This window comes from Podarcis liolepis, assembly GCF_965112155.1.
Source record: "Podarcis liolepis genome assembly, chromosome: Z".
NCBI classification, from domain to species: Eukaryota; Metazoa; Chordata; class Lepidosauria; order Squamata; family Lacertidae; genus Podarcis; species Podarcis liolepis.
Genome location: NC_139570.1, coordinates 35,535,306 through 35,559,535, shown reverse-complemented (window position 1 = coordinate 35,559,535; position 24,230 = coordinate 35,535,306). Strand labels below are relative to the sequence as shown.

At 46.2% G+C, this 24,230-nt stretch overlaps 1 protein-coding gene and 2 long non-coding RNA genes across 6 annotated transcripts; 1 reads left to right on the top strand and 2 right to left on the bottom strand.

Moving 5' to 3' along the window:
* Nucleotides 1-568: 568 nt before the first annotated feature.
* On the bottom strand, nt 569-10,603 carry EXOSC2 (exosome component 2). Of its 4 annotated transcripts, none has more exons than XM_083485306.1 (9): nt 10,270-10,603; nt 8,917-9,018; nt 7,658-7,703; nt 6,863-6,952; nt 6,128-6,193; nt 5,818-5,886; nt 3,424-3,600; nt 1,961-2,089; nt 569-1,132 (listed from the first exon to the last, which is right to left on the bottom strand). In XM_083485306.1, exons 1-9 carry the CDS (start codon nt 10,569-10,571, stop codon nt 1,049-1,051), a joined length of 1,065 nt encoding a protein of 354 aa, XP_083341432.1. In that variant the 5' UTR covers nt 10,572-10,603; the 3' UTR covers nt 569-1,048. The 4 variants fall into 4 exon arrangements, with proteins under 4 accessions (XP_083341432.1, XP_083341433.1, XP_083341430.1 ...); XM_083485307.1 differs by having other exon boundaries at nt 569-1,129; XM_083485304.1 differs by having other exon boundaries at nt 10,223-10,548.
* Nucleotides 10,604-13,238: 2,635 nt separating this feature from the next.
* LOC310698351 lies at nt 13,239-22,609 on the top strand. The gene is made up of 3 exons (XR_014521435.1): nt 13,239-14,500; nt 14,613-14,723; nt 22,306-22,609. It is a non-coding gene; the product is annotated as an uncharacterized lncRNA (long non-coding RNA).
* Nucleotides 21,808-23,636, bottom strand: LOC310698352. The gene is made up of 3 exons (XR_014521436.1): nt 23,517-23,636; nt 22,843-23,474; nt 21,808-22,728 (listed from the first exon to the last, which is right to left on the bottom strand). It is a non-coding gene; the product is annotated as an uncharacterized lncRNA (long non-coding RNA).
* Nucleotides 23,637-24,230: the final 594 nt, after the last annotated feature.

The following is a 24,230-nucleotide window of genomic DNA, read 5'->3' as shown; positions in this document are numbered from 1 at the left end:
GGAAAATTCTGGTATGTATGCAAATGTTAAACTATAGATCTTACTCCTGCAGGATTGGATAAATTCATGGAGGAAATTAAGACTATCAGCAGAAGCTAGCCACTTCTGGCGAACCAAACCAGCACACGGAAACGCCGTTTCCCTTCCCGCCAGAGCGGTACCTATTTATCTACTTGCACTTTGACGTGCTTTTGAACTGCTAGGTTGGCAGGAGCAGGGACCGAGCAACGGGAGCTCACCCCGTCGCGGGGATTCAAACTGCCGACCTTCTGATCAGCAAGTGCTAGGCTCTGTGGTTTAACCCACAGCGCCACCCACTTACAAACCTTACCTTGCTTTAATTGTGGCTTGGCATTATGGGTGAACCTGGCACCCATCCTTAACTATGGTTTGTTTGGCTAGACACATCAGTAGCCTCATTCTCCATTAATTTGTTCAATTCTCTTTCAAAGTCATCCAAGTTGGTGGCCATCTCTGTCTCCTATGCGAGCAAGTTCCATAGTTTAACTCTGCACTGCTTAAAGAAGTACCTTCCATGTGAAGACTCTCTCAAACACATATGCACTCATTTTTTTAAACAACTAAAGTTTATTGAAATATCTCCAGTAAAAATAAAGAATTCCCCCCACCCCACCCCGCACACACACACACATAGCTTGAAGCATCCACAGTATTACAGATGCTTTTTACGATGCTGGCTACATGTAGAGGAATGTGATGCTGCATTTCGGCTAGGTCGGGCTGAGGAAGCAGTAGCCATTGAGAAACTGTTGGACTCCTATCCTGCTGGAGCCCAACTTTTCAGCCCCTGCAGGCAGTACAGCTAGTGGCTGGGGGTGGTAGTCCAGCCTCATTGGGAGGGCCACAGGATAACAAACGATACCAAGATTCTTAAGCAAAAGTTCTCATTGTTTCCACAGTCCCCCTTTTTCTATTTGGTATGGAATTTGTAATGGAATCTCACACTGGGGGGGGGGGACACATCGGGGAGGCTAGATCCCTGAAAAGAAAGGACCATCACTGCCTCGCCACTTTCCCTCCTCTCCAATCACCCCTCCAGTTCCAGCAGTCTCTGACGCGTCTCCAGCACAATCTTCTCCATCACCTCTGGCTTGAGAAGGTCCTTGATCTGCTATTTTTTAAAAATAAAATAAAAGTTGAATTAGCATGCAAAGAAGATCACAACACACAGCACAGCCGGTTCAGGAACAATTTGTAGTCAATCTAAACCCGCCCTACAGCTTTTTAGAATGCTTTTGTTTGAGCAGGAAGAAGCTGGCTGATCTGTAATGTACAGCACTGATCTGTAATGTCTCCAACTCTCCCCCCCCCAAGCAGCTTTGCAATTGTTTTAAAAGTACTTGTAGGTTTGGGGATATTTCTCACCACCAGAACTTTCAAGGACAGGGATAAATGGGTAAGACAACATGTGCTTCAATCAAAATCTTCATAAAAGCGAATAGCCCGTCTGATGGCTTACTGGTGTACATCTGCAAACTGCTCAGTAGAAGCTGGGCTCACATCACTGGCAAAAAATATTCTCACATCCGTTGTTAAAGAGATTGTGTTTGTCTTCAGACTGTCATCGTTCATGAACAGCTGTGTTAATGGCAAATTCAGTAGTGCAGGATCCCTTCCAGATACTGAGAGCCACACCCCATTCTAACATTATACTCACACTAAGATTGTGTAAGAAAGGGGGGTGGGGAAGAGAGACTGCATGAGTTTTGGAAGTCACACCTTTATGGCTTGCATTAATAACTGAAGAGGAAGTAGTGTCCTATAGATATACAAGGGGCCAACTCATTGGTGGGGAGAAATGGACACCCCATTTCATTACAGGAAAACACTATGGCCTGTGGAAGTGTGTGCACGTGTGGATGCATAGCCAAGCCAGCCTGCCACCACCCCTGCCACCCTTCCACAGCCCAGAACAAAGAGCAGCAATTGGATACATCACCTCATGAGAAAGGGAGGCCTCGTAGCAGTAGAGGATACTGGTGTCATAGAGCATCTGTTTCTGCTCTGCCAGAGCCACAACGCAGTTCCGGAGTCGGGAAATCACTTCACGGTCAGACAAGGGCACTGGCTAAAAGGGGGAAGTAAGGAACCCACATGAAGTCAGCGGCCATTGTCTCAGGAGCAACAATGGAGGGTGGTGAAGGAAGAACCCCAAGTTCTTACACACAACACCAAGCCGCAGTTAAAACAAACCCAGGGTTTGCAACCCAAATAATGGTTGCAGACTGTGGTTTGCTGGCAATAACAAGCCATAGTTAAGGCGCTGGTCAGAGGTCACACATAACACTAAGTCAGTGAATCCAGAAGTGGGCAGTGGAATTACCTGGGCTGGGAAGGAACAGGAACTAAAAGGCAGGGGAGGTACTGAAGGCGTACAGATCTATCAGACTTTGAAAAGCTGGTGTCACTGAATCATATTCACCAATTTTGTTGAATTAATTAAATGGTTTTAATTAGATTTTGAATAAATGTGCAATTAACTGTTACTGTTTTGAACTTTGTTAATATCTTCTTTAGTGGGTCATGCAAACCGCTATTCTGAATAATGCTTTTCACAGGGTAGTAGGCCGGGGGGGGGGGGCATTTATAGAATCAAGGTGGCAGGGGTCTGAAAAAGTTGGAGAACCACTATGCTAACCTGTGGGGTAACAAACTATGGTTTAGGGATACCCGGTGACCATACAAGTGTGTTGTGAAAGACTTTAGACCTAACGTGAACAGGAGAGAAAGCAAAAGACAGCCTCAAGTGATGAACATTAGTTCTGGTGAACTGTCAGTTCAGGTACAACAGCAGTCTATAAGACACCAGAAGACGAAATTGTGGATGAAGCTAAATGTTGGAAGATTCAGGACAGGTAAAAGAAAGTTCTTCTTCACTCAGTGCAGTTAAACTGTCAAACCCGTTCCCACAGGAGAAGGTGATGGCCACCAACTTGGATGGTTTTAAAAGAAGATAAGACAAATTAATGGAGAAGGCTATCAATGGGTATTAGCCACAATGGCTACAAGCTATGCTCTTCCTCCACAGTTGGAGGCAGCAATGCTTCTGAATACCACTTACTGGAGACCACAGGAAGGGAGAGTGCTATTGCACTCGGGACCTGCTTCCAAGCTTCCCACAGACATCTGCTCAATCACCGTGAGAACAGGATGCTGGACTAGATGAGCGATTGGCTTGACCCAGCAGGCTCTTCTCATGTTCTTTACTAGGTAGGAGGCTGAACCTCATAACACGTCCAGCACCACTGCTCATCCCTTACCTTGAGGGGTGGATCAAGGGGAAGAGGAGAATGCCAAGACTTGGCTGCAGGCTACCAGTTGCAAACACCTAGTAAATAGCTTATTCATTCAACTCTAGCCAAGGGCTTTTCTCTGCTGCGTTCCCAAGGTCTGTTGGCTCACCTCCAGGTTGGTGATGAATCCCCCAGCCTCCTCATTCTTCTGTTTGGGCGTTGGGTAGATCCAGATGAACCCATTGTTGCCAAGGATAACAGAAGCCCCACAAGTCAAGTCATGGAAATGGGTCTTCTGCCGCTTCACAAGGGAAGGGGACACCTGGACGAGCACACCTTGGCCAAGCTGGAGAGACAAAGATGCAGACCTGAAGTCAGCATAGAGCAGTCAGGATGGGAAGGTGGTGGTTAATGCACCAAGGATGCTGGAGGAAATCTCCAATGTGCTGGAAGAGGGCAAAGTGTGTTGTAGTGGTTAGCATGTCACACTAGGACCTTGGAGGCCACATGAAGCTCCCTGGCTCACCTTGATTCAGGACAGATAAAAGGAAGTCCTTCTTCACCCAGCGCATAGGTTAAATATGGAACTCCCTCCCATGGGAGTCAGTGATGGCCACCAACATGGATGGCTTTGAAAAGGATTGGACAGATTCATGGAGGAGAGGGCTATCAATCGCTACTAGCCACGATGGCTATGCTCCACCTGCACGGCCAGAGATAGTAACCAGTTCCTGGAAGACGCAGGAGGAGAGGGTGTTACGAACAAGATGCCGGACTACATGGGCCACTGGTCTGATCCGGCAGGGTCATCTTATATTCTTGGGCCCAATCACTGTTTCTCACCTTTACCTACCTCACAGGGTTGTTGTGAGAATTAAATGAGGACTAGGGCCTGGGAGAGACCAGGGTTTAAATTCCCACTGGGCCATGAAGCTCTTTGGGTGACCTTGGGCCAGTCTTCCCTCTCAGCCTACCTCACAGGGCCATGTGAATTAAATAAGGAGGGAGAGAACCATGTATGCCACTTTGAGCTCCTTGGAAAAAAAGGTGGGATATACATGTACAGACATTAAGTCTTGAATGCTGTCATCCAAATGGCATCAAAACAAACCTGGAAAATCTTTTACATTACAGATTCAGCTCACACCCACAGAATATACAATCTAAAGCACTGCGGTAATTTCTTTGGTAATTGTTTTTAAAATTTTCACTAAAGTTTGTTAAGGAAGGAAGGAAATGTATAAGGAAATACCTTACAGAGTGGTTGTTAAGGATTACAGAGAACATGGATTGCTTTCAAAGTACTATTGGAATACCAACTAATTATTTAAGTTCCCAGGAAGCAATTAATGTGAGCACAAGCTCTGGAACAGAGCCTAACAGAGAAAGAACTCTGTTAATAGAAGCAGAGAATGCAGGTGATATGTAGGTACAGGACCCTACATTGCTTACTGAGAAAGTTAAACATACCTTGATCATGGGGCTACCAAAAAGATTTAAAAATCCATCCCTAGAGTAATAGCAAAGGCTTAATCAAGTCAGCCCATTTTAGCAGTTATTCCTCACCACACTTTTTAATCCAGTTTGCTGTCCTTTCACCCTTTATTCCATAATCACACTTTTCCTTTCATCTTTTAAGTAAATGCTAATCCCCCAAAGTGGGTGGGTGGGCAGGATAATCCTCAATTGCAACCTACTCCCTGGCAGGGACCCTCCCTTTGCTTTTATCCCAAGATGGGGAAAGCAAAGACTGTAAGAAATTCCCAACCTCATAAAGCCCTAAATCTGAGCCCCAGGACTCAGAAAGAAAGAAAAAAAGAGAAAGTTTTCCTGTAAATGTAATAATCACTTACGCTGAGCAGGTGTTGCAATTTCCAAAAAAAAAAAAAAAAGGGTAGGAGGGCTTTATGGTCTCAGAATCACAACCCCAGGAAGATCAAAGTTCAGAGCCCAAAAACTGGGGAGTAGATTCTCACAATATTCTAATTGGGGAACTTGATCTCTTCATCTCCTCAGGCTGCCTTCTGCAGGGAATTAAAAGCACCTGGCAAGGACATGCCCTGTCCTAGGAGCAAAAGCCAGTGGAGCAATCATCTGATCCCAAGAGCAAGCATTGAACGAAGGACCCCACTGATTTCAGGTGCCATATACAATGCATTTGCCAGTACGGTATCTCTGCAGCCCAGCTGAGCCTTCTAAGAATGTAAGAGCATAAGAAGAGCCTGCTAGATCTGGCCAATGGCCCATTTAGGCCAGCATCTTCTTCTCACAGTGGCCAACCAGATGCTGGTGGGAAGGAAACCTGCAAGCAGGATTCGAGCACAAAAGCAACGCTCCTCTCCTGTGGTTTCCAGCAACTGGCACTCAGAAGAATTACTGCGCCTGACTGTGGAGGCATAGAATCATGGTTAGCAGTCTTTGATAAGTCCTCTCCACCATAGCTTTGTTTAATCCTCTTTTAAAGCCTGGCACATGTTCTGGGACATGCCCAGATTTTTCTGTGGCACACGACAGGCAGAATGACTTCACCACACAGAGCAGCAAGCAAGTAAAGCTGACCCACCTTTCCGTATTTCAGACTCCGTGTGTGCAGCGATACAGCCCCATCAGAGAACACCGCTTGGACTTCTGCCTGTCAGGATCGCTTAAGGAAATCAGCCAATTTTGTACAGGCATTTGCTGATGGGGAGTAGGGAGTAGGGAATGCCTCTTCTTCGCTTAGGGAAAGAGAACCTATGGCAGATAGTGTTGGATTTCCCCAACTCCCATCAACCGCAGCCAGTACGGTCAATGGTCCAGAGGCAACAGAGGGCGGTTATCAGATTTTTCACTGCCCTTGGCTTCCCCCTGGCCAAGTACTAGAGTATGGATACACTGATAAGGTCCCCTTCCTGCAGGTAATCTCGCATTGCCAGTTCATCCTCTGCTGATCTCCGCCTCTGAAAAACATGCAGGCGCACCCATTAAAGGAAGCAAAATTAGAAGGCTGTCATTCATTTAAATAGGTCTTAAGTCAGTTGAACTTAATACTGAGTCAGACACGAGGTCCATCTCTCTCAGTACTGCCTACACTGACTGGCAGTGACTCTCCAGGGGTTTGAGGCAGAGGGGATCTCTCCCATCCTTATGTGGGGATTGAACCTGGGATCTTCGGCATGCAAAGCAGGTGCTCTACCACTGAGCTATGACCATTTCTCGTACCAGTAAAAATTCCAGTCCTCATGATTCTGATTTAAATATGGATATAGGAAGCTGCCTTATACCAAAGTCAGACACTGACTGGCAGTGGCTCTCCAGGGTTTCCCACAGGGAATATCTCCCAGCCCTGTGTGGAGATGCCACCTGGGAACTTTCTACTTGAAAAGCATGTGCTTTACCACTGAGCCAAAAGTCATTTCCCCTAAATGCAATAAGAGTGCTTCTGAGCATATGCCTGATATCAAACAGGCAGCAAAATCACAACATACACACTAACCATTACTAGGAATATTATTCTCTGTGTGCTCAGAGAGCCCTTGCCTATGTGAGGGCCCAATAAGCCTGCTAGGGTGTCTTTAGATAAAACACCCAAGGCTTCCTAGCTAATGCAGCTTTGGGAGAGCACTCACCAGCTCCCCTCCTGGAAGATTCATGGATGAAAGAAGCAAGACAGAATCCAGCCTGGAATTGGTCTCGACTTTCCACCGTTTCTGCTGAACCTAAAAAGGAAAAAAAAACACATTTTCTTAAGTACTTGTTAAAGTCAAGAGATTTCTCTTCAATGGAGCATGGCAAGAGGAAGATTAGCCTGGCCCTATCCACTGACCCAAGAACCAAGAGTGCCTTGATTGTGTGCCGGTATGTTATTACCATGTTATGTTATTACAGAGGAGGGGCACCTTTTTCACCTCAAGGGCCGCGCTATCTCAGGGAGAGATTCTTGGGGGCCGCAAGCCAGTGGAGGGTGGGGCCAGAGGCAAAAGCCCACACAGAACGCTTTCTCTGTCCAACAAAGGGAGAGATGTAGTCACAACTCAAGTTCATGATCCAGCTAGGCAAGAGCACTTGAGGAAGACTTGGTAGAGTGCGCAGCCTGGTGAGAGCCCTGAGGGCCTGACAGAGAGACCTAGAGGGCTGCATGAGATTCCCCATGACAAACCATAAACCACCTTGATGAGCATTTTCCTCTCGACATGTTCTCTCTCATTAAATACTTTCAAAATACGAAAGTTGGTATGTTGTGCATATTTCAAATCTGGGGTAAGGATGCTGTGTGGTCTGCCCCTAAGATGCTGTTGGACTCCAGCTTCCATCAGTCCCTGCAGCCAGCATGCCAACGGACCAGAGCTGAAGTCCACCAACGTCCAGAGAGGTGCAGGTTCTCCACCTTCAGCTTAAAAAAAAAAAAGTGATATCCTCAGTACCTCTGTGATTCGTCCAACCACAATATCACCAACTTCGCCATTGTATCTGCAAGGAAAATAAAACAAAGACAACTCTCAAAAAGATGGTTCTTTGGTAACCTGAATTCTCTTGACTGAAAGGCTAGGGAACCTGCACACTTCCTCTGCCCCCAACCATTATTCTCAACAGTCCACCTAAAGGCAGCAAGACCAGTCAGGACTGATGGTGCAAGTTGGGGAAGCAAATGAAATCATTTTTAGAATCAAGGAAAGCATCTGAAATCAAATATTCACTGGAGCGTAAATGTGTATTGTTTTTTAAAAGGGTCACCAGTTGCTGCGTAAGCAAGCCCACATCAACATCACAAAATGTAATGTTGCACCCACATTGCATGTGTTTTTGTTCTTGCTCCTTCCGGGTAGTTTGTCACCCTGACCTCAGCTCTCATCTGCGGCTCAAGAAGCTGTCAGCATGAGACAGCGGCCACACACCAGTAGCAGCTTCAACTGGCTAACTAAACCAGGAGAGGGTAGCCGATGAATTTCAAACCCTTGGTGAATTAGAGACTCCCCCCTGCATGTGAAGATAGGCTCCAGCGGATTGAGTAGACCCATTGTGGGTCCAACAGTCAAGAAGGAAGTTTCTGCACATAATGTAGAGGGATGTGAGGGGCAGGTGGGGCTCATCTACTTGGGAAGATAGCCTATCTAGGAAAGGAAAACTCCGATCCTAAATCTCTACTTGTGCCTAGCAAGCCAAAACACCAGGATCCTGTGCCCTGTCTTGTCCACCGACCTGCTGCAGGTCAATGACTCACAGAAGATGGCCATCACTGACTATGAGCTGAAAACACTCGACGCTCACGTTGCCACTCTACAGGAAACCAGGCTCACTTTGAATGGCTGCCTCCGAGAGAAGAACTACATATTCTTCTGGCAAGGAGGGCATCCAAAAGAGCCAACTATTCACTGTGTCATCTGCGTGACAGACAAACTAGCAAACAAGTTTTCTTCATCTCGTATTATTATGTTGTGAACTGTCCTGAGGGCTACAGATGAAGGGTGACATACAAGCTACAATTCTCAGTGTTAAACCACTCTAGGAATCGCAGCTCCCTGAAGGGAAGAGAGGGGTCCCCTAACAATTCTCGGCACCCTGAACAAACTGCAGTTCCCAGGACTCTTTGGGGGAAGCTATGACTGTTTAAAGGGGTGCAATACTGCTTTAAATGCATCGTGCAAATGAGGTGTATGGCAGCTACTCTTCTTGAGCCTCTTACCTTGTTTTCAAAGCTTTCACACAGATCAGCTTGTTCACCCTGTCCACAACACCAGCCACAGAGGCAATGAGCTTCTCGCCTCCCAGGTATGTCCCATGGCCTCTACCAGAGAATAGGAAAAATAAATGGTCTGGCACACAACTCTGTAGATTATTTTAAAAACATCAGAATATGATCATTGCTCATCTGTGCATTATACTGTCCTTACTCTGCTTCGATATATAGAATGCAACTAAAAAATTTAGGCTTTCTAGTTTAGAGAAATAGAGGAATGAAGGGTTCTCTCTCCTGCCCTGCCCTGCTCACTCATCTGTCCACAAGGTTGTCTCACCTATGGCAACTACCAGGCAAGTGTTTGAAGACAGTTATAGAATAGCATATGGTGTGAAGGAAGCTGGTAGTCCCCCTGCAGCTGCTGCTGCCACCACCCCCTTCACCTCTCAGAATTCTAGAATCTAGGGTCATCCAATGAACTGAACTAGATTCTGGGGAATTGCTGCAGCTTAGTGAGTAGAGAACATGCTTTGCATGCAGAAGGTCCCAAGTTCAATCTCTGATGGCATCTCCAGGTAGGACTGAGAAAAGACCCCCTGCCTGAAACCCTGTAGTCAGTGTAGATGATATTGAATAAGATGGATCATTGCTCTGGCTAGGCTTAGGGTAGTTTCCTGTGATTGTCATAGAGATACACTTTTTTCACACATGTAACTGATGTCTGGAATTCAATGTCACAAGCTGAGGCCCCGCTGGCCTCAATGACTTTAAAAAGGGGGTTCAGACAAAATTAATGGAGGAGTATATCAGCAACGAGCCTGATTTCCTGGTTTATCTTTTGTAGATTGCCTTGAGGCTTCTTTTTCCACAGTCAAGCAGGGTACATATCATGTGCAATAAATAAAATAAATAAATAAAAGTGATTGCTCCATCACCGCCGCCAAGCTCTTCTCCCCTATTATTTTACTGTTAGTATTATTATTATTTACTAAACCTGCTAGCCACTTTTATCCAGCCCAGGGCAGCCTAAGTGACTTGCAACCAACTAATCTGTAAACCAACAGTGCCTCTGAGAGCACGTGGTTTAATATCTAAGCAGAACCGAAGCCAGCAAGATGCAATGCCGCCCCTTGCTCTGGGAGCATCATTCTGCACATACTCAGGGGTACTCTTGGCTGCTCAGCTTCAGGGGCGCCGATTAAGTCCCAAGAATGGGGCTGGTGGCAGGAGCGCGATAGCTGTGTCCCCCTCGCTTGCCCCATAAGACGCGCACAAACACGGCAGGTATTTTACGGAGCAACCAGCTACCCACGTGGGTGCTTCCATGAGAAGGAGCCCGCCTGCCCTCCTTCCCTTCACCTCATGTATCCTGGGTCGGTGGTGATGGTGTCCCCCGGGGCCACCAGGTCCTTGTCCCGCTCGCCCGCCTCGCGGGAGAAGCTCTGAGCCAGGCGAGGGCGGGGAACCGGGAGCCGCACTTCCACGGATGTCGCCGGGGCCGGTGCTACTGCTGCAGCTTCCGCCATCTTGACTGCTGGCACGCGGTCGCGCGATTTCCTGAAACGCTGCCTCCGGTTCCGCCGTTTTAACTCCTGGCACGCTAACGTGAAGCGGGAGCGACATGCGTGGAGGAAGAGGGGTGCAGGTTGGCGAGTCAACATCGATCACTTCCGGTAGTCATTCGACAACATCTCTCTCTTCCCCCCCCCATTTGAATTTACAGTACGTAACTGGACATTTAATCCCATGTTTGACCAGTTCCCCCGCTGCTGTACACACGTGTTAATAGGTTGTATGTATCCAACCAGGTTTTGCTCTGAATATGTCCACGGAGGTAATGCGTTCAAATGGACCAAACTTAGGTCCATTCCGCCATCATGGACTTATATTCAGCTAAGTCCCGTTGAAGTGAATAGGCATAGCTAGTTGAGGTTCATTGATTTCAGTGGGTCTTCTTTGAGCGTAGAGAAGTTTAAAATTAGCAATATACAGAAAACAGATTTGAAAAACAGTTAAAATACAGTACTGTATTTGTATGCTAGGTTTGGGATCCGGAAGTCTCATCTACTTTCATGGACCAGGAGACATTGTACCCTTTGGCGGTAGAGGCATTCAAAGCGAGGGTTGCCCAGAGAAGCGTGGCGGAGCACCCATGATGGATTCTGGCGACATCGGGCGAAAGCGCTTTCACGTTTAGTCATACGAGAGGAAAATGGCCCGAGCAGGTTTTTTGTGCCTTTGAAATATGCTTCTCTGGCGCCCTCTTCTGTCCACGTGTGTTATCTTTAAAAAGCAACAGCCCCCTAAATATCACATGCAAATATTGCTGTCTCTCCTCCTAACCTACTTCAGAGGATTGTTGTGAAGATAAAATACAGTGGTACCTCTGGATACAAACGGGATCCGTTCCAGAGCCCCTCCTGAAGTAAACGTAAGACGCGACTGCGTGTGCGCAGGTCTCATTTCACCGCTTCCGTGCATGCGCGTGACATCATTTTGAGCGTCTGCGCATGCGCAAGCGGTGAAACCCGGAAGTAACGCACTCAAATATTCAAATATAACCCAAAAATATTCATCCCGAAGCTACTTTAACCCAGGGTATTACTGTAGGGAAGAGGAGAACCACGTGTGCCACTTTGAGCTTCTTGGTGAAATTGGGATGCCATTATTATGATGATGATTATATTGTGCTCAGGTCCTGCTTCTGGGTTTTATCATAATGGGCATTTGAGTAGCCACTGTGAGCCAGGGGCTCTGACTTGGACCCCAGATATGGGTGCCTAGCGAGGCCATATCATGACATCGCATGTGCTGTGACATCATAACATCACATTATGTCACCCTCCTGGAAGCGGAGGAGTGTGAGGCCTAGAACACCACTTTCAAGGCTCCAATAATTCTAAGGCCCTGCAAGGTCTCTGTGATAGGAATTTTATGGTCTTAGATATATGGTAATGTTCATAAGTGTACCAACCAAACATATACATAGATCGGAACAGGAAGGCCAACCTGGAACCATTTTGATTCCTAAACTGAGCAAATGTTTTCTCTGCAAGGTCAAACTGGGAAAGCCTCCCCATTGTCTTTTCCTTCACAAATCCTGTCTTAAGGGTATGTCTGTGTTTGAATAGGGTGTGAGCCTGTGACCTGGCCCAGGAACTAAGTATTTATCACTACAAAAGACTGGCCAGGCTCCCCAGGAAATCCAATCAAGTAACCTGCCAGACAGGAGATAAACAACGACAAGAGAAAAACAACATTCAAATGTTCTGTTTTAGACCACCTTTTTTGTGATGTAGGTATGATTTATCTGAGGGGTGGTCTTAGGTTACACCCCTTCTGTGATGTACGCATGATGTTTCTGGGGGTGGGCTTGAGCTACAGGGTGGCAATTTCAAAAGTCTTTATAAGACCTTGCACAGCATTTTTCTGGGTCCCCTCTCTCCTGCGGGTGAGGGGAGCACCCTGTTGCAACAGATCAATAAAGATCAGGCTTACCAGCTGCTTTGCTTCTCAATATTCTCTGGTTGGCCTCTGTTATTTTCTCCTACCAATAGGGAACCTATGTAAGGACTCTATATGGGCTATTGGATACCCCATAAGGGAAAAGGGCAATTTTTGTTTACAACATCTCAGACAGGAACTCCGAGACCTCATGAGAAACTGGAGGTCCCATCAGAGTCCTTGCAGGGCCTTGAAAGTGGCATCCTAGGACCAATGGGGCCTCCAATGTCACTTCCTGTTCCTTGCAAGGAACCAAAGTGGTGTCAGAGGCCCTGTGAGGCCTAGGATGCCAGTCCCAAGGCCCCCCCCATTTTTTGTGGGTTCCCAGGCACCCAGGGCCCCTTGGAGTTAGTGCCAGTGCTGTGAGCAAAGGCATACCTAGGGTCCCTTGTGCCCTTCACAAGGAGCTGTATTTGTAAAGGTAAAGGGACCCCTGCCAGTTAAGTCCAGTCGTGAACAACTCTGGGGTTGCGGCACTCATTTCACTTTACTGGCCGAGGGAGTGGACATTTCTCTGCTCCGCAGAGAGTTTTTCCAGGTCATGTGGCCAGCATGACTAAGCCACTTCTGGCGAAACCAGAGCAGTGCATGGAAACGCTGTTTACCTTCCTGCTGGAGCAGTACCTATTAATCTACTTGCACTTTTTGGCATGCTTTCAAACTGTTAGGTTGGCAGGAACTGGGACCAAGCAACGGGAGCTCACCCCGTCATGGGGATTCGAACCATTGACTTTTTGATTGGCAAGCCCAAGGCTCAGTGGTTTAGACGACAGCACCACCTGCATCCCGTGTGCCCCCCTTAAAAAAAAAATCACTTTACCGCTGTTATAAGAAATGTACAAGGCAAACACATACATAAGTATATAAGCCACTAGTCTGAAATAGTACAGGAAAGCAATCCTGAAGTCATTTTGACTCTCCCAAACCATTTTGACTCTCCAAAACTGACCTCTGCAAGGAGGAAGGAAATGGGAAAGCCTCTTCATTGTCTTTTGCTTACCTGTCTTAAGGGTGTATTTGTGTATGAATAGAGTGAGCCTGTGACCTGGATTCAGGAATTAAAGTATTTACCATCACAAAAGAATGGCTGGGCTTCCCAGGTAAAGCAATCAGTGACCATTGTCAGGTATCCTGGCATACAGGATTTCTGCTGTAGACCGCCTCCTTCTGTGATGTATGTATGATGTTTTGGGGAGTAGTCTTTAGCTACAGGGTGGGCAATTTCAAAAGTATTTATAAGGGCTTGCGCACCATTGTTCAGGGTTCCTTCTCCCTTCTGCGTGTGGTGAGTGGGGACCCTGTTGCAACAGTTTAATAAAGAACATGCTTACTAGCTGCTTTGCTTCTCAATATTCTCTGGTTGGCCTCTGTTATTTTCTCCTACAGATAGGGAACCCACTTAAGGACTCTATATGGGCTCTTGGATACCACATAAGGGAAAAGGAGCAGGGTCTTGTTTTTTTATAACACCACACTAGGCAGGAGCCTAGTTGGGTCCCCCAGGAAGTAGGGAGTTTGAGGGCTGCAGACTCACACACAAAATTTGGGAGAAGTTAAAACAGTTGGTAGTGGGCATGAATAGGATGGCAGAGGTGGCACCAGTTGTCCCATCTCCCAACCTCAGCCCCAGTCTCATTTTCTTCTGAGTCGATTATCATCCAGACAATCTGCCTCCTATGCCTCTTGCATACCCTCCAACATTTCCCCGCTGAAAATAGGGATGTCCTAACAAAGCACAAACAGGACATTGTGGGATCAAATCAGAAACCAGGATGGCTTCTGAAAATCCAGGACTGTCCCTGGAAAACAGGGGCACTTGGAGGGTCTTGCTTCCCTATTCTGAAGGAGGAGCCAGAGTGGTCCAGCTTTAGTGGGGAGGCTGTTGTCAAGGCAACCATGACTCACCCAGCCCAGCCTATGTGACATCACTCATTGCTGGTTTCAAAGGCACCAACTGCAACTGATCAGCAGTTGGCAGTGAGGAGCAGAGTGAAAGAGTTGGCAGTGAGTCTGAAGCCCTGGCCCCCAAGGCAATGACCAGGTCCATTGCTGCGGCCCTCCTCTGCCTCATCCGGACTTCCCTGAGGTGGGCTGGGCAGAGGGAGGGGCTGGTCCAAGATCACCCTGTGAACCTGGTGGTGGAGGGGTGTCTTGAACCCAGGGCTCCAGTTTCTCAACTTCTCCCCAGTCTCTCCTAGCTTCAAGAGGCTGTGAGAGCTGCTGCAAGAGGAACAAGGTCCACCCCATGGTCTCCAAGAAAGATCCTTGTGAGTGGCATGGGGTGGAAACAGGCGAGTCTGGGGGGCCAGGTGAGCAATTGTTCTTTTTTTAAAAAAAATCTTTAATTGCATTTTTAAAAATTACAGAGAAAGCATGGATTAAACATTACATCCAGATATTCAAGAAGAAAAAATACAAAAAGGGGGGGGGGATAAAAAACAGAAAAAAATTAATCAAGTACACAAAATTGTTCAAAGGATACAAATAGTAATTTAACTATTCTATATGCCAGGTTCTCAGAAAAAAAATACATTTGTTATCCTTCTTTCTTTCTAGTCATTTTCTTTCTGTTCCAGAAAACTAATTTTAATCCCTGCTATATTAGTTGACTTCCCTCTATTTCTTTGCAGCTTCACTACTTAAGTGACAAATATTCTGTATTCATTTATTAAAACCAGTTTTTTCCATTATATCTGTGAGATTAATCTAAGCACAACCAAGTATTGTTTTTGAAACCATATTTTGTCATTCCTTTTTTGCCTTGTCGACTGAGTGATCTCTTACTAGTTCTGTCATTTTGGCTAGTTTGAGGTACTCGCACAACTTTTATTGCCACTCGTCTTTTGTTGGTATTAACTCACTTTTCCAGTATTTTGCTATTAGCATCCTAGCTGCTGTTGTCGCATAAAGAAACACTCTTTTATTTTCATTTGGGATGATTATCGTTAGAATGCCTAATAGGAAAGCTTCTGGTTTCTTTAAAAAAGTGTGTTTTAGCATTCTTTTTAGCTCCTCATAGATTATGTCCCAATTTTTTTTTTATTTGAGGACATGTCCACCACATGTGAAATAAGGTTCCTTCATTTTGTTTACATCTCCAACACATATTGCTGTTATTTTTCTTTATTTTTGCTATTTTGGATGGGGTCAGGTACCACCTGTAAATCATTTTCATAAAGTTGTTTTTTTATCAGATAGCACACTGTGAATTTCAAGTCTTTTTTCCATAATTTCCCCCATTTTTCCATCTTAACTGGATAGCCAAAATCGTGTGCCCACTTCACCATCACTTCCTTCACCTCCTCGTCCTGAAGGTTTCTGTTATGTATTAAGATTAGTTGCAGTTCTTAATACAGTAGAAATATGGGATAGGTATAAAAGCCTACTCAAACCAAAAACTCCGCACTGGTTATCTCCATTAGAGGTTATGAGTGTTAAAAAAATCAATATGAGAAGGAATTGGATTACATATGGAAATCTGATTGTTAAGGAAAGGGGAAATGGAAAATGAAACCCTATGAAGAAGTAAAAGAGTATGTATATGAAAATGAAATGTTTAAAAAGGATCTTAAGGAATATGGATATATAGAGAAAGATTCAAAATTTCAAATAGAAATAATAAATAATGAATATAAAATTCTATGTAAAATGTATAAGATATTGCTGGAATGGCATACAAAAGATGAAGACGTTAAATCTGTTATGATACAATGGGCCAGAGATTTTGGATATAATATACAATTTAAAGATTGCATTAAACTATGGAATGAAAATATTAAATTTACCGCATGCACTGCATTAAAGGAAAATGTTATGAAAATGATTTACAGATGGTATATTACACCGGTAAAACTTGCAAAAATGTATAAAACATGCAAGAAATGTTGGAAATGTAAAGAAAAGGATGGCACTTTTTACCATATGTGGTGGGAATGTAAGAAAGTGAAGAGCTTCTGGGAATTGATATATAATGAATTGAAAAAAATGTTGAAATATACATTTGTTAAGAAACCAGAGGCCTTTCTTCTAGGAATTATAGGAAATGAAATAAATAGAAAGGATTGTAAACTTTTCCAATATGCAGTAACAGCGGCAAGAATATTACTGGCCCAGAAATGGAAACAGGAACAAGTACCAACATTGGAGGAGTGGAGAATGAAGCTGATGGACTATGCAGAACTTGATAAACTGACAGGGAAGATCAGATATCTACGAGATCAAAAGTTCATCGAAGACTGAGGAAAGCTAGTGGAGTATTGGGAATGTATAAGTGATAATGAAATAACGTTAGTGGCATTTAAAGAAGCTCTGTAAAAACCTAAGAAATATTGTAAGAAAGAAAAACAGGTGTGGAAGGGTATGTTAAAAGGCAATAGAAAATTTAGAAAATGTGTAATTAAAAAATCTAATTCGGATGATTGTCAGAGAGGCTGAAGGAAGTCCAAAAATGAGAAAATTTGTTAAAGTTGTAATGTGGTGCGATATGTATTTTTTTAATGAAAATTAATAAAAAATATTATTTTAAAAAAAAGATTAGTTGCAGTTCTCACTCAGGGCCACCAGTATGTAAATGAAGGATTGAAAACTGTCGTTCCTGATTGGTTATCTAGTTGTGAGTTGTTACTGTTACAAGTTACTTAGTATTATATAAAGCAACCAGCTAGGCTGCAGTCAGTGATTCCAGCAGCAGTTCTAACTGCTGTAATAAAGAGCTGTGAATCCAACAGAGCTGTGTCCTTCGTCCATCTTTTCCACTATTCAACACTGGCGACGAGGATGGGATAGGATGAAACAAGACACAGCCAGAGCTGAACTGCTGGGACACACTGACTGAGAAACTCAAGGGACACTACGCACCCAAGGTGTCCAGAATTGCTGCCCTTCCCGCGTTCCATCATGGAATCCAAACTGAGGGGGAGACAACAAATTCTTATTGGCCCTCAGGAAGGCTGCATACCACTGTGAATTGCAGGACTTGAGCAATGCCCTGCTGGATCGAATCGTGTGCAGTGTGAGGGACGAGAAACTACAGCGCCGTTTCCTCGCCAAGTCCAATCTCACTCTCAAACAGGCCATCGAGGAAGCTCAAGCTGCAGAGGCAGCGAAACAATCAACAGCGGAGATCCACAAGGCCAACAGCCCAACAATTTCAAAGAAGCCAACCTCAGTCCACCGTGGAGAGATCAGTGAATCCGAGGGCTGCTCAGACGAAGTGGATGATGTTTGCCACATCAAGCAGGAACGTGGAAAGGTCAAACGGTGAACGATGGACCAGTCAGACTGTGCGGGTTGCAGTGGCAATCATCCTCGGTCCAAATGTGGTTTCAAGGACGCCATCTGTCGGCATTGTTCATGTAAGGGTCTTATTGCGAAGGTTTGTTGCTCGTCTATGCCAGCAGATTGACTATTGAGGGAAAACCATGGAAGTCGACACGGGCTCTGCCATGTCCATCTTCTCTTGGAGTACCATCAAAAGGTTGATTCCCAAATTATCTAAGAAACAACTGGACTCCACCTACCTGCATTTGAGGGATTATCAGGGAAATAACATTCCGGTTGTAGGTGTGGGCAAGTTCAAAGTGACCTTCAAGGACTTTTTGGGACCACTGAAGTTAGTCGTGGTCGATGGAAATTGGCCCAGCCTGCTGGGACTGGACTGGTTTACATCCCTGGGGTTGGAAGTTAAAGGCATCCACAGTGTTTCACAGTCAGAAATAGATGCCATCGTCACAGAGTTTTCAGAAGTGTTTGATGGAACCTTGGGACAGTATGTGGGGTCGCCCATATCCTTTAACCTCGATCCGCTAATCACACCCATCAGAGTCAAGCCTTGACGTGTACCATTTGCGCTCAAGCCTAAGGTGGATGAACAACTAGACAAGCTGATCACACAGGGGGTCCAGGAACCCGTAGACAAAGCTAAGTGGGAGACTCCCATTGTGACGCCCATCAAGCCTGATGGGTCAGTGCGCATCTGAGCTGACTATAAGTGCACGATAAACAAGGCGCTCCAACAGCATGAGTGCCCCCACCCTGTCGTCCAACACTTACTACATTCACTGGGAGAGGGCAAGGTTTTTGCGAAATTCAACCTTGCTCAGGCATACCAGCAGCTGCTGGTAAATGACGCCACTGCTGAGGCACAGACAATCGCCATGCACCGTGGGGCGTTCAGTTGTTGGCTGCAGTTTGGAGTCAGCGTGGCACTGGGAATTTTCCAGAGCTTAATGGAGTGGCTCCTACAGGGTCTGCCTGGCGTCGTACCTTACTTTGATGACGTGCTCATCTCAGTGGGAACAACACAACAGCTTTTTGATCGGCTGCGGGATGTCCTGACCAGGTTCCAAGAAGCAGGTCTCAAAGTAAAGAGAGGGAAATCCCAGATCACTGTACCACAAGTCAAGTTCCTGGGATACCTGGTTGACAGCTCCAGCATTCACCCCACGGAAGCAAAGATCAAAGCTATACAACAGGCTCCCAAACCACAAAACAAGAAGGACTTGCAGGCCTTTTTAGGTCTATTGAGCTTCTATAACATGTTCCTGCCACACAAAGCAACCATCGCTGAGCCACTCCATCGACTGCTGGCCAAAAAGGCATCGTGGTCATGGGGCCTCCGGGAAGTTGCCACCTTTGCGGCTGTAAAGACACTATTAACGTCAGACTCTGTCCTCGCCCAGTACAACGAGGAGCGTCCCCTTGTCCTAGTCTGCAACGCTTCACCTTTCGGTGTCGGGGCCATTTCGGTGTCGGGGCAGAGAGGCTCCCATCGCATACTTTTTGAGAACCTTGTCATCAGCAGAAAGGAACTATAGTCAGCTTGACAAGGAGGCGCTGGCGCTTGTGGCAGGAGTTAAGCGTTTTCACGAATACCTCTATGGCAGAGCTTTCAACCTCGTCACAGACCACAAACCTCTTCTGGGTATCCTGGCTGGTGACCGCCCGACACCCCCCCCCCCTGATTTTATCGTCACGAATGCTACACTGGACTCTTTTCCTTGCGGCTTATAACTATCGGCTCCTATACCGACCAGGCAAGTTGTCAGGGCACGCCAATGCACTTAGCCACTGGCCTTTGCCGACGCTGGTTGAAGATCTGGCACCTTCGTCAGCAGTACTCCTGATTGAGGAGCTGCCTGCATTTCCTCTGTCAGCAGCTGACGTCGCTCTCCATTCTTCCAAGGATCGCACCATCAGCCGCGTTCTCAACTGGGTGTGGAGGGGTGACCAAAAAGGCCAACTGATCCGGAGTTCCAGCATTTCACTCAACGGCAGCACGAGCTCTCTGCTCACCAGGGGTGTCTCCTATGGGGAGACTGGGTCATCATTCCAACCAAGCTTCGTCAGCGAGTCCTTCATGCACTCCACGTTGGGCACCCAGGAATTGTGCGCATGAAGGCATTGGCACACAGTTTTGTTTGGTGGCTGGGCATGGGCAAGGTCATCATATCCTGGGTCGAATCGTGCCAGGCCTGCCAGGAGTCAAGACCTGATCCACCTGTGCATCGTGGGAACTCATGGGAGACCCCCAAGGCACCATGGTCAAGGGTGCATATCGATTTAGTGGGGCCTTTCCACGGGCACACTTTTATGGTGGTAGTGTATGCATATTCTAAATGGTTGGAGGTGGTTTTAATGTCCTCCACCACTTCAGAAGCTGCTATCCGAGTGCTGCAGAGGCTTTTTGCCACACATGGGTTGCCAGACATTCTCGTATCGGATAATGGAACCCAATTCACGTCAGGCACATTTGAGCACTACCTCCTTGGCCGGGGCATCTGCCACGCTCTGACAGCCCCATTTCATCCAGCCAGCAACGGTCAGGCAGAGAGAATTGTTCACTCGGCTAAAGAAGCATTGGCACGTATGGCACAGGGGGACTGGCACGAGCGGGTAGCCTAGTACCTGTTTGTACAACACATCATACCGTGCACAACAACAGGCCGGAGCCCAGCTGAACTTTTGATGGGCAGCCGCCTGCGATCTCCTCTCGACTGACTGCACCCAGATTTCACAGTGACAGATTTCCCAGGCTGTGCTAGCACGCCACGTGCCTTCATTCCGGAAGAGAAGGTATTTGCCCGGAACTATGCAGGGGAGGTTCTCTGGGTACCGGTTGTGGTGGTTGGGGTTACAGGGCCAAAGTCATATCAGGTGGCTTTGGACTGTGGACGGATATGGCGCCGGAACATTGACCAACTGCACCCCCGGGCTGGGGATTGGGATGGGGGGACAGTGCCTCCGGCAGCCCGGGCAGTACCGCTGAAGTTCAAACAAGAGAGGCTGGGGAGGAAAGTCCAGCATACAGCCCATCTGTACCAGAAACCTTACCGCAGTCCAGAGCCTCCGCCGCAGAAGCCGACATAGAAGCCTCCGAACCGAGCCATACACCTGCGTCCCGGGGGGCTGCCATTGGGCCCTAGCAGCTTGGCTGCCCCTCCAGTGATACTTCGGCATTCTACCTGGACTCATATACATGCAGCCTACCTGAAAGATTACGCAGTATGAAATACCTGTAATTCTAATCAAATCCGTGGCTAGCGTATATGGTATATGGTTGTAACAATTAAGGATTGGGGGAGCCTAACACCTCATCTGGGTGGGGAGGGGTGTTATGTATTAAGATTAGTTGCAGTTTTCACTCAGGGCCACCAGAAGGATTGAAAACTGTCGCTCCTGTGAATCCAACAGAGCTGTGTCCTTCGTCCATCTTTTCCACTATTCAACAGTTTCAATCCAATAATAAGCTGTATGTTTTTGATAATATATTTTAATTATTTAATAATAGTTCTTTTCACCCTTTTCAGTGATGGCTCCAGCCTGGTGGAATGCTCTGTCCCACGAGAAAAGGGCCCTGCAGGACTTGATTTCCTTTCGCAGGGCCTGTAAGACAGAGATATTCCGCCTGGCCTTCAATTTGAATTAGCCTGATCCTCTATTCCCTTTTCCCTTTCCTCTTGAAACCCTTGAAGAAACCCTTTCTGGGACCCCACATTTAAATTCTTCCCTGGTCTCCTTGCTGGCCCTAGTAGGACCAACTTGGCCAGTTAGCCCTGGTGATCATTGGATGTCTATTGACTGGGTCCCGGTCCCCCCATGACCTCTGAGTTTTTGAATTTTATTGACATTGATGCTGCATTTTATGTTGTATTCTATGCTGTTTTATGCTGTTTTTAAGTCGTATTTTAATCAATGTTTTATATTTCCTGTTTTCCTGTTAGCCACCCTGAGCCCGGTTTTTAAACCGAGAAATTATTATTATTATTATTATTATTATTATTATTATTATTATTATTATTATCCAATATCTTTGTGTCAAATCCATTAATTTTTTTGTCTGATTTAAAATTTTTGTTTACCTGGTAATATTGTAGTCAGTTCACACATGCCTGCTTTAGTTCTTCGCATTTTTTAATTTTAAATTGGTTGTTTTCTTCTAATATTTCCTTGTATGTTAGCCAATTGATAGCCATGTTTTTCTTTTTCACTGCTGTTGCCTCTACCGGCGACAACCACCAAGGGGTTTTATGTTCCAGTAATTTTTTATTTCTTTCCCATACAGTAAATAGAGATTTCCTTCTTATATGATTGAGGAATCGTCTATGAATTTTAACTTTATTATATCCCAGATAACTGTGCCAGCCGAACCTATTGTCCCAGACTTTGATGTCTAATATATTTGCATTTTAAAAAGCCATCCATTCTTTAAGCCTTCAGGTGAGCAATTGTTCTGTTGCTGAGAGGAAGATGATTGCGAGGTCTGTAAGACTCTGACGATAATGGAGTCTGGAGGAGACTGACCTCTGCTTCGAGGATACTTGGAGGAAGGCAGAGGTGGTTAGTTTGTATTTTACTTTATTTCTGACATTTTCCCCTTTGTTTCACCTGCAGAGTTGCCAGCCCAGGACCCACCGTTGGAGCTCCACTCTTTGAGGAGGTTCACGGTGGAGCCCTTGGGAAGATGATCTTCATGTGGCAGGGCAAACTTGGGAAGGGTACCTCAGCCTCCACCATCTTTGGCATTTAAAGTCAAGCTCTGGGAGCCAGTGGGGGAGCAGTCCTTGGATAGGACATGCCAACATGCCCCCCAAGGGCACCCTGGGGGCCAGAGAGACAGCCTCTGGCACCCACAGGTTCACCTCTCACCCCCACCAAAATCAGGCTTGAAAGAAGCATCTTTTGGTAGCCAACAGAATAGGGGCAGTTTGGGCTTGGGAGGGTGGGGTGTGGCACCTCCAGGGGTTTCCCATCCCTTAAGTGGCCATTCTCTCCTTTCCCCTTCCCTTCCACCCAGACGGAGTCCTCATCAAGGCTCTGAGCCTGGCCTTGGCTGGGGAGGGCGGGGTATTAATTATTATTATTATTATTATTATTATTATTATTATTATTATTATCATCATCATCATCATCATCATCATCATCATAGACCTTGAGACAGGGGAGAGGGAGATCTTGCCAAGTTAAGTCTGGCCACAAAGAGTGACAACCATGGGTGTAGCCAGGATTTTGGTTGGGGGGGGTCTTTCATTTTGGGGGCAGAACCTCAGTTTGCTATGTATTTTTATTGGTTTTTATTGATGGGGGGCAGTTTCTCCCCCTGCCCCCCCCAGCTATGCCTATGGTGACAAGAGACTTCCCAGGCAAGTTCCGATACAAGAATAAGATGGGAGAAGGCTTTTCTCTTTCAGCTCAAACCAGGGACCTCTCCCTGCAAATGGCACATGGTTGCTATTTGACATCACAATGAATTTATTTTGTACACATAGGGGTGCCTCCCCACCATGCCAGGTTCCTGAGACCCACAGGCATATCTGGCAGGATGGCGCCAAAGGGTCCTGGACCAAAGTATTTTCTGAGATCTTTTTGATAACTGGGCCAACAATTCACCCTTCCCCTTGTCTGGCTCTTTTGAATTTGTTTATAAGAAGGAACTGATTTTGTATCTGTTGACACTGGCTGGGCCCACAACTGCCAAATTTTGGAAGACCTCAGCAGGGCAGATTCCTCGCTCCTTCCCAGAGATGAGACTGTCAAGGCCTTTCTTCCGTGGAGATTGGCAACTGGTGTCCCTGGGACCCCTTTCTTCCATGGAGATTGGCAACTGGCAACTGGGGTCCCTGGGACCCAACTGCCCTCCTGAGACAAATCAGCTTGTCTAAGCCACAAACATGTCTTGAGGAAATGGATTTCTTGGAGTCTCCCTCCTCCCTCCTCCCTCCTCCCTCCTCCCTCCTCCTCCAAAGCCCAACTGCCTTTAACTGTCACACACACACTGTCCCAACTGTCACCTGCCTGTCACACTCCATCCTCAGCCAATCAGCACGCAGCACACCCCAAGGTTCCATCCTCCTCTCACAGTCCACCCACTGCTCTCACTTTACCTTATATCCCACAAATGTTTTTCTACACAACATTTTACCACATGTCCCTTAATATATAAACACCACACACAAACACACACACACACACACACACCCCTGAACGATTTGTGTCTGGCACCTCCTCTTTCCTTGGGAGTTTTTAAACCGAGTATGTATGGCCATTCTAAGAGAATGAGGGAGGTGTTAATGGTAAGTTCTGGCATCTCTTTTTCTATAAGAATAGCACTATTTAAGCTATAGTAAAGTTATATTGAAGCAAGGCAGTGGGGAGGTCAGTGTAGTGCAAACTCACCATCAGGAGTGCCAGATAGGTTGCACCAATGTATTTGTACCACATTGCCATCTCGCCCGCTACTCCTCTCATTTCCAGTAAGCAACTGCGACTCATGCTTTGGACAAAGGAACAAATCGGTACAATGCTCCTGTAAAGTACGC

Excerpts from the sequence above, each read along its gene's own strand:
- EXOSC2 (XM_083485304.1), bottom strand. The coding sequence starts at position 10,533 with ATGTCGCTCCCGCTTCACGTTAGCGTGCCAGGAGTTAAAACGGCGGAA. Across the intron at positions 7,704-8,916 it reads GTGAAAGCTTTGAAAACAAG|ATACAATGGCGAAGTTGGTG; the intron begins GTAAGAGGCTCA and ends TTTTCCTTGCAG. Across the intron at positions 6,953-7,657 it reads TGGTTGGACGAATCACAGAG|GTTCAGCAGAAACGGTGGAA; the intron begins GTACTGAGGATA and ends TTTCCTTTTTAG.